The sequence below is a fragment of the Mustela nivalis genome, assembly GCF_964662115.1.
Source record: "Mustela nivalis genome assembly, chromosome: 6".
Lineage (NCBI taxonomy): Eukaryota > Metazoa > Chordata > Mammalia > Carnivora > Mustelidae > Mustela > Mustela nivalis.
The window spans coordinates 44,723,961-44,738,914 of NC_139025.1; the positions used below are offsets into that span (position 1 = coordinate 44,723,961).

The window sequence follows — 14,954 nt, forward strand, 5'->3', positions numbered from 1 at the left end:
TGCAAGTGAAGACCCTGCTCAGAGAGGTTAAGTAACTTGGCCCAGTTGTAGATCTGAGATTTGCACTTGGTGAGGCTTTGACATCAAAGTCCTTGTTCTTTCCATTTCATCAAACCACCTCCCAGGTGCCCAGGATATATGTGATAGAGGCACAAATGAATGAATGACCCCAAAATTTGTAGCTTTGACAAACACCATTAAACCACCATAGACAATACAGAAGACTAAAGCAGTAGCACTGTTTTGTTAAAGAGATACTGAGATACAAGTGTTGACACAGCCCAAGGGTTTGCATGAAAGTTTCTGGAAGACAGATCTCAGCTTTCTTTGCCAAGGTTCTGAAACAGGGTTCCAGCCCCTTCCTTCTTCCTGAGATATGTGATCTAGTTATCTTGTCAAACCTTGAAGTCTCTTTCTACTCAAGTACTACACAGGGACCCAAAGATCTGGGAGGCCATGACAGTCATCTCTGCATTTCCTCCCCTCTGTGGGGCTGGGCGGTGATGGTGAAAAATGAAAGTACCCACGGACTACAATCTGCTAACCACCCCGAAAGTACTAATCTTGTCAAGACTTATAGCCCTGAGTGTGCAAATCAGGAGAGACAGAAATAGGATGACCTAAGATTAATGACATAAAATTCAGTTTTGAGAGGGCAGGCAGCCTGGAACTCGCCTCTCTCCCAGCTATCAGAGTTCTGTAATAATTACTAGATTCTGTCCCTGACTCAGGAAACTTGGGCCAAAAAGCTCTGTCATTCAGCCTTCATGTGTCTGCCTTAATAGTCCCAGCCAACGGTTCTCTGTCACACAGCGGCTAGTGAAAACGTTCCCTGGATTACTAGTCTGCGAAAGAGACTGCCCCCAGACTCTCACATTATCAAGTAACGAGCAGTAGTCCCTTAATTCCCCAAATGTATGAGTTATTGAAATCTCGGTGTAAAAATAAAAAAAAAAAAAAAGGAGAATTAAAAATCTCATGTTGTAGCTTTATGAACACAGTATCTTAAGTATTTCCTTGGTTATTTCAATTAATGTAGTTCTAATTCGATGCTCCTATGTATTTGAGAAAGCCCTTTCAAAGGGCCCATTAGCTGAGAGATCCGAGTGGAGGTTGAGGCCAAGAAGCCGTCACTGTTAATTCTTACTACTCTTAGATCTTTTAATTGGGGGTCCTGCATGTTGACAGGCACGGAAGATGTGACAAAAGCTTTCCCCCGAGAAAGTTATCTCAGTGCTGACACTGTATTCACAGACACAAGCAACTAGCATCAAGGATTTCCGTTTAATGACGGGTGCCCCTGTCCCAGGTTACCACTGTCTGTCACTTTGCTTAACCTAAGTGGGGAACCGCAGAGAGGACTCCTGGCCCTAGTCCCGGCTGTGCACAGGGGACTTGGCTTTAGTGGTCAAAGGAGCAGAAAGCTGTCCTCTGCTCTCCCCTTCCACAGAGCTGTCCCCGACCCACCTCTCCTAAGTTAGACTGAGCGAGAAAAGGCCACAGCAGTCACACCAGGCCACAGCACAGAGCAGCATTCTCAGTTAGCAGACCTGTTTCCCCAGTCAGGGGAAAAAGTGCCCCCAACAAGGGGGACAAAAACCAGAAAATGCAAGGGAGGGAACATTCCAGGGTGAAATATATTTAAAAAAAAAAAAAAAAAAAAAAAAGGAAGAAAGAAAGAAAAAGAAAAAAAAAAGAAGGGAAAAAAATGCACAAATCCCATGAGGGTGTCTGGTTAACCAGGGGTTAGAATCAGGTTTAGAGAATCACACGTAACTCAGTGTCTTGGCAAATCCAAAAACCCCAGGGTGAAAGGCATGTGGGTAAAAGGCATTTCTACTTGTGGAAACAGGAAGTTTCCTTCTTTTACCATTTATTCTCTCTCTTATTTATTTTTCAGTGTGTTTGTAACCCATATTTGGACCATCGATCACTTTTACCCACCCCCTCCCACCCCCTGCATTTTTATCTTTCCAGAATGAAAGGAGCAACAAAGACGGGATCCAAAGATCCCTTTCCCACAGCCAATTCCAGTAAGCCCCTCTCTCCCAGGGTTACAGGGGGCTCGGAGCAGACATTCTCAGCAAGACGTGCCACACACAGCAAGTCACCACACCAGACTGCTCTAGAGGGCTTCCAGGGAACTTACTTGTACTTGTGCTGGTTCCAATTGTATTGATTGTGGTGGGGACAGATGAGGAGGAGTAGAGGGGCACGTGGCCGTTCTCACACCCCAGGCTTTTGTCCTGCCAGTTGGAGGCATTGATGCAAATCCCAGAATCCCGAGAGTTCTGCCACCCATTGAGCTTGTCATCGGAGTTCTGTCTTTGGTGATAGTAGTGTGTCTGCCCATAATCCACAGAGTCCGAGCGGCTTCGGTTCTGGCCACCAAAGCTGGTCGATGTGCGGTCCTCCAAGTGATTCAGCCACATGGCTAACGCGCTGCGGTCTTCCAGCGAAGTGGCCGGATGTATCAAAGCATAGGACAGCAGTTGCCTGCTCTCCTCTATGTGCTGGTTGTGTTCAATAGAGTGTGCCAGGATTTTGGGCAGCAGTTTCATATACTCTACTTTTGCATCAAGGTTTCCTGGCTTCAGCAAAGGCAGATGAGTTAACAGGAGGGAAATCACTTTATCCTTGGATTCCTGTTGCCATTGGTTAATGATTCCTGGAAGGGAAAATATACAGGGCAAATAAGCAAATCCACCCACCACAGCATGAAACACCACACTGTAAAGAGAATTCCTATGGGTTAGAGTCTCCTTCTATGTATCCTGGCTAAGTTTTTTTTTTTAAACAGCCCATGCATTGGATTGGATAACTAACTCCAGGTTGTCAGGAAGCAGTGACATAAAAGAAACACAGAACAAATGTTCTTAGATGTTGGGGTGCCCAATCTAATTCCCACTCACGTCTCCAAAGAGCCAACAGCTACTTTGGTACAATCAAATAGAATTTACAGAGCGGTGTTCTTAGAAAAGCCTAGCTACGCCTTCAGATAGACGGGGATAAGGATTAAGAAAATCTCCACAGAGAAAAGAAAATCTCCACAGAGAAAAGAAGTGTTGTCTTGTCAGAGGTTCATTGGATCCTTGCGGGGGGTCAGTCTGCTTTCTCTTCTGAAGACATCTGTGGAAAAGTGGTTTACACCCTAGCCAAGGCATTTGTGTGAAGGTGGCAAAACTTCCTAGATAGAGAAACCTGTCAGGAAAAGAAAGGACTCCCCTCATCTCAGTGAAGTAAGACTACACCTTTCTCATGAGAAGCTGCCTCAGAAAACCACTGTGACCTCAAAGCTAGATCTCAAAGCTAGACTTAGCTCAGGTGGCACTTCTGATCACACGTGAGGAGCAAAGCTATTTTTCTTTACATATAGACAACCTGTTTAGTTATCTTTATTATGGTAAAGTATGTATAACGTAATATTTACCATATTCACTGTTTTTAAGTGTACAGTTGTGTGGCAATAAGGACATTCACAATGTTGTGCAGCCATCCCCGCCATCCATTTCTGAATCTTCTTCATCTTTTCAAACTGAAACTCTGTAACCCTTGAATAACAATTCCCTATCTCTCCCCTCCCCCAGCTCCTGGCAACCACTGTTGCATTTTCTGTCTCTATCTATTTGACCACTCTCGTTACCTCATATCAGTGGCAACCTACAGTGTTTGGCCTTTTGTGACTGGTGACTTCATTTAGCGTCATGTCTTCAAGGCTCCTTCATGAGAAGATCCATTTGTGACACACTCTCAAGGATCCCTTCCTGTCCCCTTCTACCCAAAACACAACTTGTTGCCTTTAGGTAAACGTGGATAAATGATGTGCTTTGACTTTGACTAGCCTTTGAGAAGTAGCTTGTTCTGGAAACTGGTAGTTATCCTGAAAAGTCACTCCTGACACCTGAAGACACTGTCTCTGGCCTACTGATTACCCTATATAGGGTAGGGCAGGGCCGTCCTCCTGGCTTTCATGCAGTGTCTGCAGAGTCTCTGGAATTTAGCAGAAGGGCTTCACGATTCTAGTGAGGCACAAACATATCAGGACACACTCAAGAGTCATTGTTGACCAGAAGCATCAGCCAAGTACTGTAAGCCCGTTAAGACCAAGGGTATATCCCAAGAAAATTGTCAGGCAAGGAAGGCATGATATATAATGCAAAAATGTGGGCTCTGGAATCAGGCAACCCTGGACACGGATCCCAGGTCTGCTACTTAATTTGCCGTGGGACCTCGGTATGTTACTTTGCCTGTAGGAGCCTCAATTGAGCCATCATTTAAGACTGTTACCAGCAGCATCTGTCCCTCCTTGCATGGTAATGTATCAAAATGACAGGTCAAGTACTCAACGGCGGAAGTAATGCCTTCTACTCATCTCTACATTGATCAGGTCCCACATTAGACGCTTGTGGGTTGGTTTCAGATACCGAGGTTTAAAAATAATTATAGAGTCTAAAGACCACCTGGGGAAGGTCATTAAAAAATATCAGAGTTGGAAGAGGTAGGAAGTCAAAGGGTTAAAAGAAAGAAAGAAAGAAAGAAAGAAAGTCAAAGGGTGAAAGAAAACAAGCCTTATAACTGAACAACAGGAAGAGATGCTCTATGTGGGGATTTCATAAGAAGACGAAGACTCAGCAATTTGAAGTCCAAGTCTTCAAATGGAAGCAGCAGAGATTAAGACTGGATGTGTAGAAGAAATGAAGTGTCAGAGTGACAAAAGACCCAGAGGAGCAGCCAAGGAAGGCTTTATCATATCTGTCCTGGGGGCCTGAAGAATAGAGATAGACGGTCTAGGGAAGCGCTGTTGGGTAGAATGTAATGTGAGCCACACACAGTATTTGAAATTTTCTAGCATTAAAGGAAAAGTGAAAAGAGGGAGATGAAATTAATTTTAATGATATATTTTCTTTAATCCAATATAGCAAAACATTATCTCAATTTGCGATTAATATAAATCATCGATGAACTATTATACATTCTTTTCTTTCCATCAAGTCGTCGCCATCCAGGGTGTATATTACCACTGACCTCACATCTCTAACTGGGACTAGCCACAGCTGAAGGGCTCAGAAGCCATGTGTGGCTGCCCAGCCACAGGGCTGGAAATATTCAGATGGGGAAAGAGGATGGCAGGAGGGCACCCATGACCTCAGCAGGTCCCTCCCGGCTCCCTAACTCTATATTTAGCTAACTGCCACCTGACAAAAGACAATCCTGGTGCATTCCATGAGTATGGCCTCCCTTTTAAAGCAGCTTTGGGAGACAGAGGAAGCACCCGTTCCAGCTTCCATCGACACATTTTCAGGAAACACCCAGCATGTTTTTAATTATGAATATGCTTCGGACAAAGATGAAATCTATTCATTAAGTCCACAGAACTAAAGAGTCACTGGCAAGAAGCAAAAGGCCCCGAGAGGAAGATACAGCTGTGTCTGATGCCAGCCCAATGAGCAGATGTGGCTGGCGTACATCTGGAAAATGTACGTGTAGAAAGAAAATTCAGGAACCAGTTTCAATACAAATTCACGGGGTTGAGGAACACCCTGGCTTTCTGCAAGGTTACTTTCCTGTTTGGGGATTCTACCCTTCTGCAAAAGGTCAGCCTGGAGAAAAAAAAAAAAAAAAAAGAGGAACAAAAACAAAACATAAATAGGACTTGGAGTGCAAACTAACCACGTTATCTCCATGTAAGTACTCTCTGCCAGGGATTAGCAGCAAAGGGGAGAGGAAAACAAGGGAAAACAAGGGCCCTGGCCCTGGTCCCTTCCACGCCTGAAATGGGTCTTTTTCTATCCTTGGGACAGGGCTTGGGTGGTGTGGAACTGGAGTGTAGCCAGGAAGACAACCATGACTTTTGTTTACTACCACCAGGAACCTGGACGTGAGGCTGCCCCCTGAGGGCAGTCTTCTGAGGTGTACTACTGGATCGAACGTTTCCTGAAGCAGCTACAGCTACAACGCTCACAGCTAATGGTGTTGAATGGGGTTTATGTGCACTCTTGTAAGCTTTGTGCATGTCATTACTCATTTAATCCTCCCAAGGAACTGATGAGGTAGGTCCTGTTACAGCCTTATTCTACTCATGAGGACAGAGAGGCACAGAGAGGTCAAGCCATTTGCCTCCAGTCTCCCTGGCAGGGGAGGTGGCAGAATGGGGGTATGCAAATTAGCATAAAGATACATAATGGTTACATGCTAGAAGAGTTTGGCCATAAATTAGATACAGTAATGTTTAGAAATAGGTAAAATGTGATTCTATAATACATAAGATACATAATACATTAACCATATGTAAAAAGTGAAGATGTGTATGATATTTACAAATATCTGAATAGAGTGCATGGATCAGCAGAAGACTTGCCATCTATGGACATGCAGGAAGAAGAGTAGTTACAGGGTGACACTTACTGTGGTTTTAAAATATGTCCACCACTTCCTTGATATTCCTCTAAAAGATGGAGCCTCATTAATTCCTTTCCCATTCAGGGCAGAGCTAGACTTAGGGAGTCACTTCTAACAAACTGAACGTGGCAGAAGTGATGGTGTATGAGGTCAAGGATTAGGTTTCAAAAGGCACTGAAGGGGCATGTGGGTGGCTCAGTCGCTTAAGCGTCCGACTTCTGATTTCAGCTCAGGTCATGATCTCAGGGTCGTGGGGTTGAGCTCCGGGTTGGGCTCTGTGCTGAGCGTGGGGTCTGCTTGCCCCTCTCCCTCTGCTCCTCCTGCTGCTCACACTTGCTCTCTCTCTCTCAAATAAATAAATTAATTAAAAAAAAAAAAAGGCGCTGAAGCTTTTACCTTGCTCTCTCTTGGGTTGCTCACTCTGGAGAAGCCAGCCACCATGCTGTGACAATACTCAAACCACCCAGTTAGAGAGAAGGGTCTTTTTTTTTTTTTTAATATTTTATTTATTTATTTAACAGAGAGAGATCACAACTAGGCAGAGAGGGAGGAGGAAGCAGGCTCCCCACCGAGCAGGGAGCCCCATGCGGGGCCCCAGGACTCTGGGATTGTGACCTGAGCCGAAGGCCGAGGCTTAACCTGCTGAGCCACCCAGGTGCCCCAGGAGAAGGGTCTTGATAGTGAGGGACTGAGTCTTCCTGCCAACAGGCAACAGTGACTTGCTAGCCCTGTGAGGGAACCATCTTGGAAGCAGAACTCCCAGCCCATTGAGCCTTCAGATGACCACACTCCAGACAACATTTGGGAGACCCTGAGCCAGAAACACTCATATTCCTGATCCACAGAAACTGCATGTGGTAACATGTTAACTGTTATTTTAGCCGTTAAGTTCTGGGCTATTTGTTATGTGACCCAAAAAAACCAATATATCTCTTCAAGAGTTTTCCTCTAGAAAAATGGAAGTGTTAGCCACTTGGCTTTGAGCAGTTCACTCCTTCAGATTCTGAGATCTACTCATGAAGCCAACTGGTGCCCTTGAACATTCACCTCAGCCTCCTTCATCCTGATTATCCATTCGTCAACAACTTTCGGACAGTGACTAATCTTCCAGTGTCTTTAGGGAAAGAATGAACTGATCACACAGATTTAAGGTATTTCTAGATTCTGTGATGATGATTTTTCAGGGCGATTTAATGGTTTCTGATTGTGATTTGGTTTTCTGTGGAGGCTGCCTTCCTGTTCACAGTATATAGACTTTGAGTACATCTGGTCCCTTTGGTGATGGCTCCTCATAGCAAATTAATAAGCCAGCATTGTGGGGTTTACTTCCCTGCTTCCTCATTAGTACTGAGTCAGTCTCTCAGGGTGAACATCCCCAGGACACTGATGAGAGTAAGCATCTCTACCTCAAAATGGGAGCCAGGCCCTTTAGGTGGGAACTTGGGACATGAATTCTGGGTCCTGCCCACCTGTCCATTGGTCTTCTTTGGTGGCATCTGTGCCATCTTCCAGAGAGCAAGGAGCTTTTACTGAGATGTGTATTCAATGGATTCTCCTCACTGGGGAAGATTTAGGAATCTTGAAAGTTTAAATTAGTCAATCATTTTTGTGATGCAGTTTCTGTTACCATATACCCCAATATCACTCTCTTCAGTAGACACTCTGGATTATAGAGGTCCAAGAATGGCAAGGTTCAATGGTGCAAACTCACCTCCATTACTCTCTCTGAATATTTTCTCTAGATAAGGAGCAAAGATATTATTTGCTAGATGTTTTAAGTGAGTAAAAGTTGATGATTTATAAGTGACATAAGAGTAGTAAAAAAATTCCTAACGGAACTATAATAAAAGACCATGAGGATTAGGAAACCGTCTTAATGATTCTTAGAGTGACAAAGATTGTGTTTAAATACCAAGTCTGGTAATATTACTACCCAATGGTATGTCAATACTTAAGTGCTCCAGTTGTTAGTAAATTACCCTTAAATTGCTATTTTATTATATCCTTGTTTTCTGTTTAATAACATTTACTATAAAAGGGTTTCTCACAAGTATATTTAGGTAATTAGCTTATGTGAGAGATGGCTGGAAAGTAAGTGCACACATATAAGAAGTACTGTTCAAATAAATGCACTAAAAGGCAGGAATACAAGGGGATCTTAAATGGTCAAATTCTCTCTATATGACAAACTCAATCCTAGACACATTGTATAATAAAACCTAAATGAAGTGCAACTCTGCACAACTCAAGGACAGAGAGCACACACTATGCATTTGGTAGGGGTGTGAGCTGACAGGGCACCTAAAAATGGCAAATACCAACATGGCAAACGATGGGATTCTTGTATTGGCACTGACACTTGCTTACTGTCTCCCAAGATAACTTCTTGAGCTAGAAATGACTGGAGAAACAGTCCCGTGATTTGGTGAAGCCCCGAAAAACATAAGGATTAGACTAGATGTTATGGGGGACCTGGGCAGACTGTAGTTACTGAGTTCCTCTTGTTACAAGTGGTGCTTCGAGCAGATACAAAGGGCTGAGTAGACAGAAACCTTCTCTGTTTTCAAGAAGGGTGACTGCCAGCTTCTCAGCTGGCTCCCATTGACTCCTCTTGGTAGTCACACCCTTGTGTACTCTCCTCCCACACTGAATCCAAACAGGTCTATGTGGCCAATGAGTGTGGTAAGGTGTTATAAGATTAGGTCATAAAAGGTACTGTAGTTCCCACCTTCCTCTCTTGGCTCACTCACTCTGCGGGAAGGTAGCCACATCAGCTATGAAGACTTTCAGGCAGCCCTGGGAGAGGCCTGAGTGGTGGGAAATCGGGCCTTCTGGCTAATAGCCAGCATCAGCTTGACAGCGATGTGAGTGAGCTACCTTGGAAATGGATTCTCCAGCTCTAATCAGTATCTTGCGAGAGACCTTAAGCCAATACTGCCCAGCGAGGTTGTCTCAAATTTCGGACCCTTGGAAAACTGCAAGGGAAATACTGTGTGAAGATATTGGGTTTTGGGGTAATCCGTTACACAGCAATAGTTAACTAATATAGCTTGCTCGTTAACTAATTAGGGCTTCACATTATTTGGTAAAAAGAAAAAAAAAATCACTCAAAAATGCTACTGTCTCTAGAATTCACTAGAAAAGAAAGGGATTTGTGTAGCAGACTTCACAGCCCAAAACTAGAGTTTTCTCTGAGACCATGAAGGTCATTAGCTGTTGGACACTCAAAGACACCTGACCATCTTCAAAAGGTACCCCTGACTCCAAAATACCTACAATGATCCACTTACCACTGCAGAGTGATCTGGTCATCTCTTCAATGGGGCCTTTCCATCTTAGTCACGTTTCGTCCTGGGCACTGGCATAGCTGAAGGACCCAGTCCAATAGTAAACTAGTTCTGAGATCTCAGCCAAGAGCTCAAGCTGGGATTCACATCCAGGTTTCTGACCTCTTCCTGGCTATGGCTAACTTTTGTAGGACTGAGACTGCTCATTCCCAGAGGGTGCACAAAGCCAGCCAGCTCCTCTGACCACTTGCCTCCATTCTGACCTCACATCTGTATAAACAACTCCCACATTTGTATCTCCAGCCCAGGTCTCACTCTGTGCTCCCGACCCACACATTCAATTGCATCTTCTATGTCTCCACTCAGATGATCTCCTAAGTTAGTCTTTCCCAAAATGAGCTCCCCCATCACTCTCACAAGATCTGCTCCTTTGGTCCTCTTCTCTATCTCAGCAATGGCTCTTCCATCTGTCCAGCAGCTCAGGCTGAAGGCTTCGAGTATCCTTGACTGCTCTTTCTTACATCCCGTTATTTCACCTGTTAGCAATCCTGTGCACCAAATTTTCAAAATGTACCCAGATTCTGACTACCTCTTACCATCCACCCCCTGACCCATAAACAACATAACCATCAGAACAATCCTTTTTATACTAGAATATAGGTCATGTCACTTCTCTGATCGAACTTTCCAATGGCTTCTCTCCTTACTCTAAGTAAAAGCCATACAACAGCGATTAGGCCCTCTGTGATACAGCCCTAGACCGGACTACTGGTCTCTCATTCTTTTCAGTCCATTCTGGCTTTCTTGCTGTTTCTTCAACATGTCAGATACGTGCCTACCCACCAACCTTTGCTCTTGGCTGCTGTTATCTCCAGATCCACATCTAGCCCCCCCAGTTCTGTCTTTGCTTAAATGTTGCCTTCTTGAGGAGAACTTTTATATCCACAGTATTTTAAATTTCCCACATCACTGCCTCACCCTACACTTCCTTATCCCCCATGCCCTGCTTTATTCTCCTCCCTACCATTCATCATGTGACCTGGAATGGATGATACCTATTTTCTGTCTTCCTCCACTAGACAAAGGCTCTATGAGGGTAGTGGTGATAACTCCATTTTCCCATCCGTTCTCATCTCCTTATTAATCACATTTTATAATGGCTATATAAAGTTGTCCCCAGGCATTTTGTTTGATAGTGGTTTATTAGACTTTGGGATTTCTTACTCAAAATCTTTAGCATTTCCTAGAAATTTCTTGTAAATGAAGACTGACAGAGTGGGTGACCTGCAGACTGTAGTGGGTACAAAATGTCACCCCAAACCTGTTTGGTCACCCGTTTCTCATTTGATTCTGCAGAATTCTGATTATTTCTAGCTTTAATATCAAATAAAAATAGGAACATGTAAAAGAGGAAAATAAAATGATGAACTTATTTTTCAAAATCTTTAGTTCATTCCCCTCTCCGGATTCTGTTAGGATGGAAAGTTTCCCTACGTGCTAGAAAACAAAAGCATAATGGGTGCTTTTCTTGATTATGACTGACACCAATTAAAGTAATCTTCATGATAAAGTATCGTTAGGCTGAGACAGCAGAATTAGATGTATTTAATATGACTCTTTTGGAAACATCTGTTGAAGAAAGAAAGAAAACCATTGCCAATAGGATTGTGTTAGGACTATTGTATATCCAAATTTTTTGGCCATGAGTAATTATGTTCTAATAAAACCTCACAGGAAAAGGTCTCCTAAGAGTCATATAAATTAGAGATGAAGAAAATGTTACCTTACTCCCAACACATACAAGACAAATCCTTATAAACCACATTCGGCTATTTTTTAATATCAGAAACCCCTCAGAGGAGAGGCTATAAATGTTCCAAAAGCAGGAAGCTTTCCCACTCACTAATCTTCAGTACCATTCTCGTGCTCCCAGACCACCACCAACAAAACCCCACATACCACAAAATGACTCTCCAATAGTATTTCAAAATAATGAATTAGCAATCCTGACACTGACCTTGCAGAGGAGAAAACCATGCTTTGCACTACAACACTTACATTTGGGCCTTCTTCGAGAAGAAGCACTAGAAATGAGAACCTTGCAAGCAGCACCCTGCTGTCCAGGTAGCCTAACTGCAAACATATTTGTTAGTGAAGAACTCCCAAGACCAAAATCCTCGGCAATGTCCAGTTGGGAGTCAATAAGGAGTGCCTTGGGAGGAATATAAACAGGTCAAGTCTCCAAAGAATAGTTTGTGCCGGACCAAACAGACCAAGCTGAACAAGAGCCACTTCCCACAACAGGTTTACAAACCTCACAAAGTCTGGGAAGAGCTGTTTTACCTCTGACAACAGGGAGTCATTCTACATCTTTAAAGGAGTCTGGATCATTAAGTCACTGGGTCCCACGCGTTCTAAAATGCGGAAGTTGCTTAAAACTTCTAGACAAAATTTCCCATCTTCAGAGATGGGAATCCAAAGTGTAAGTGTGAATGTAAGAACCCTGTGATGTGTGTAAACACTGTCACCAAGGAACAGCGTACATACACCCCCAAAACAGACGTGCCAGCAAAGTTGGTAGTAAGACTTATATATCCCTCATTTAGGTATGAAATCTGAAATACATGTGCAAGTTATTCCACGGAGGAGAGAATGGACGATTTTGTGGAGGGGAGATATTCGAATCCATGGTCACAAATTAACTGTCACTGTATTTGAAAAGAAGGGCCCTTGTCCAACTCTGTACAAGGACGGAGTTGGGTGAGCAACCCTAGAACGTTCCCAATCTCACTCATTTGCCCTTACTAGGTATAGCCTCATAGAGGGAGTGAGAGGTATGCCTCCTTTTCTGGGGTTCTCTTGAGCTATTAGCCAAATCCAAGAGTTTATGCAAAGGTAAGCAGCTTATGTTCACCTGTTATCTGTGTACCAAACTTGTGTTCAGGTTGGTAGGTCTGCCGATGAAATCAGAACAAGCTTTCACAGATTTTTTGAATAGGGGAGGTCCTTTTTAATTTCTAAAGCCCTCTGAGGCAGCGGGATAAGAAGGAAGACGAGCAGGAAGGACAATGGCAAGGGATAAAACTCTGCAACCAGAAATGAGAGGGGCCAAGGCTGTTTCTCTCCTTCTGGGCATCCCACCGTGAAGTTAATAGGCCCATCAGCCACTGGCTGGACCAGACGAAGGAGCGCGGACCAGCTGAGGACCCTTTGCTTGAGTAGACTTTGTGGGAATACTGCCGGAAGAGACAAGAGCTCAGAGCTCACAGAAAGATGATGAAGTCCTCTCACTTAACCTTCTTGAGCCTCAAACGTGCCGTCTGGAATTCTAAACCAAAGGAAGACCCAAAGACAGCAGGAAGACTTAGGCAACATTGGTCCAGAGCTGGGAGTGACCACAGCAGCCTATTTTGTTTTAATCTACCTTTACGTCACCACCATTAAGGGTAGGTGTATTTATTAAGCTCTTGGGCCTTTATCTTTATCATCTACTCCAATGTAGATGGTGACTATTAGGATCTGTCCTCTTCGATGGGGTGTGCAGGCTCAGAGATAACCATGGGAAAAGTTTTATACCCCATAGAAATGTCTGCAATACAAAGAATTTGGAGAGAATCAGAGCAGAGAGGTAGATAAAATACTTTAAGAAGGTCTTCAATTATAGAGCCAACTGGCAACTCTGTAAGGAATAGAATCCATTTTCTAAAATAACACCAGAGCCTCCAGCAGACCTCCAACCAGCATCCAACACTGTTTACTGGAAAAACACATAAAAGCTTAATTGATCACCACTACACCAATGGAGACAACGTTGGCTGTTCAAATCTTAAAAGAGAACGTTTTTTATTACTAAAGATTCTCTGCTGCAGAAATGCCTGTATACATCTAAACCTTTGGCCTCCTGACCCCCATCATCATCCATGACATGGTTTAAGAATCTGCCAACTCCCTCGAATCCCTTTGATCTCCTCTGGCCCTCACTGCCTTTCTGTACTGCACAGACCAGCTCAATGACATACGCACTTGTGTGACACTCTCCTCGGTGAGAGTGCTGGCTCCCGGAGGGCAGAGACAGTGCCTCCCCTGATGTGTCTTCTAATGTTTGTCTAGGTCAGTGCTGATCACACAGGCTTGCTGGACCAGACTGGATAAAAGATCCATGTCTTCTTCTATCACAGCCGATGACAAAGCAGATCAGTTCCCTTCTCAGCTTTGTCTGTCTCTGGTTAGGGTGCTCAGTGTTAACAGTGGAAACCTCTGCACCGGGGCAGAATCATGAGAGGATACTGGACTCAGCAGAAGGGGAGTTCTGGCCTCCTTTCAGAGGTGGATGCTCCCAGAATCTTCACTTTCGTCCCTCCAGAGGATCTCTGAGTGTCTCAGTTGGCTCTCAAACAGCCACCTCCCACCAACCTACACACACACACACACACACACACACACACAGATGGGAGCCCAACTGTCTGGAAACTCAGACCCTAAGACACAGGTTACAGGTACCTAAGATGGGCTCAGTTTGCCTTGCGGCTCCTTTCTGAGGTATTCACTTCCAAGGACTGTAGGCACATCAGATGCTCTAAGTGGTTTGAGGAAAAGGGAAAGAAAGGTAATGGCCGTCTTGTATGGGATGGAATCTTGAATCCTGATCTTCCGCTTGGTTAGCTGTGTGACTTTGGGCAATTTACATAACCACTCGGTACACTTCGGTTTCCTTATGTGGAAAATGGGATACATCATAGGATCATCAGGATGTTTGAATTCTCTAATCTGTGTAAAGCAAGGGACCACTATCTGGCCCATCGTAAATGGTGTGTAATTGTCAGTGATAGTTACCATCATCTAAGGAAAATGCTCCATGGACTCCTCTCCTACAGACTTGGGAAGGGGAGGAAGAGAGGACAGGAGAGCTAAAAAGGCATAAGACACTGGTTCTAAAGTGTAACAACCCCCCCCCCCCACCATACACACATACCTGGCAGCTGGTAAGAAATGCAAATTCTGGAACCCCGTCCTAGATCTACTGAATCAGAAACTGTTTAAAAACCCCTTCAGGTGATCTGGATCCAGGCTTAGGTTTGAGAACCACAGGTCAAAGGAGCTAGGAGAAAATCAAGGCCTCCAATTTCCAGCTTTGGGATGATCAGCAGCTTAGGCCCAATGTGTAACCAGGTAGGAAAAATAATTGCCTACAAGGAGAGGAGCTAAGAGGAATCAATACAAAGAGAGGGGGGGAGGGCAGGGACCTATTTTTAAGAGGAAGCTGTTGAA

At 44.1% G+C, this 14,954-nt stretch overlaps 1 protein-coding gene across 4 annotated transcripts in view; it reads right to left on the minus strand.

The window, feature by feature from the left end:
* The window catches only part of SAMD4A (sterile alpha motif domain containing 4A), a gene marked incomplete at its 5' end in the record, with an annotated part of 206,401 nt that overhangs the window by 82,824 nt on the left and 108,623 nt on the right, over positions 1-14,954 (minus strand). For all 4 annotated transcript variants that reach the window (XM_082735073.1, XM_082735072.1, XM_082735075.1 and 1 more), the window contains one exon: positions 2,150-2,668. In XM_082735073.1, coding sequence (XP_082591199.1) covers positions 2,150-2,668 — 519 coding nt within the window. The remainder of the gene's footprint in view (positions 1-2,149; positions 2,669-14,954) is intronic.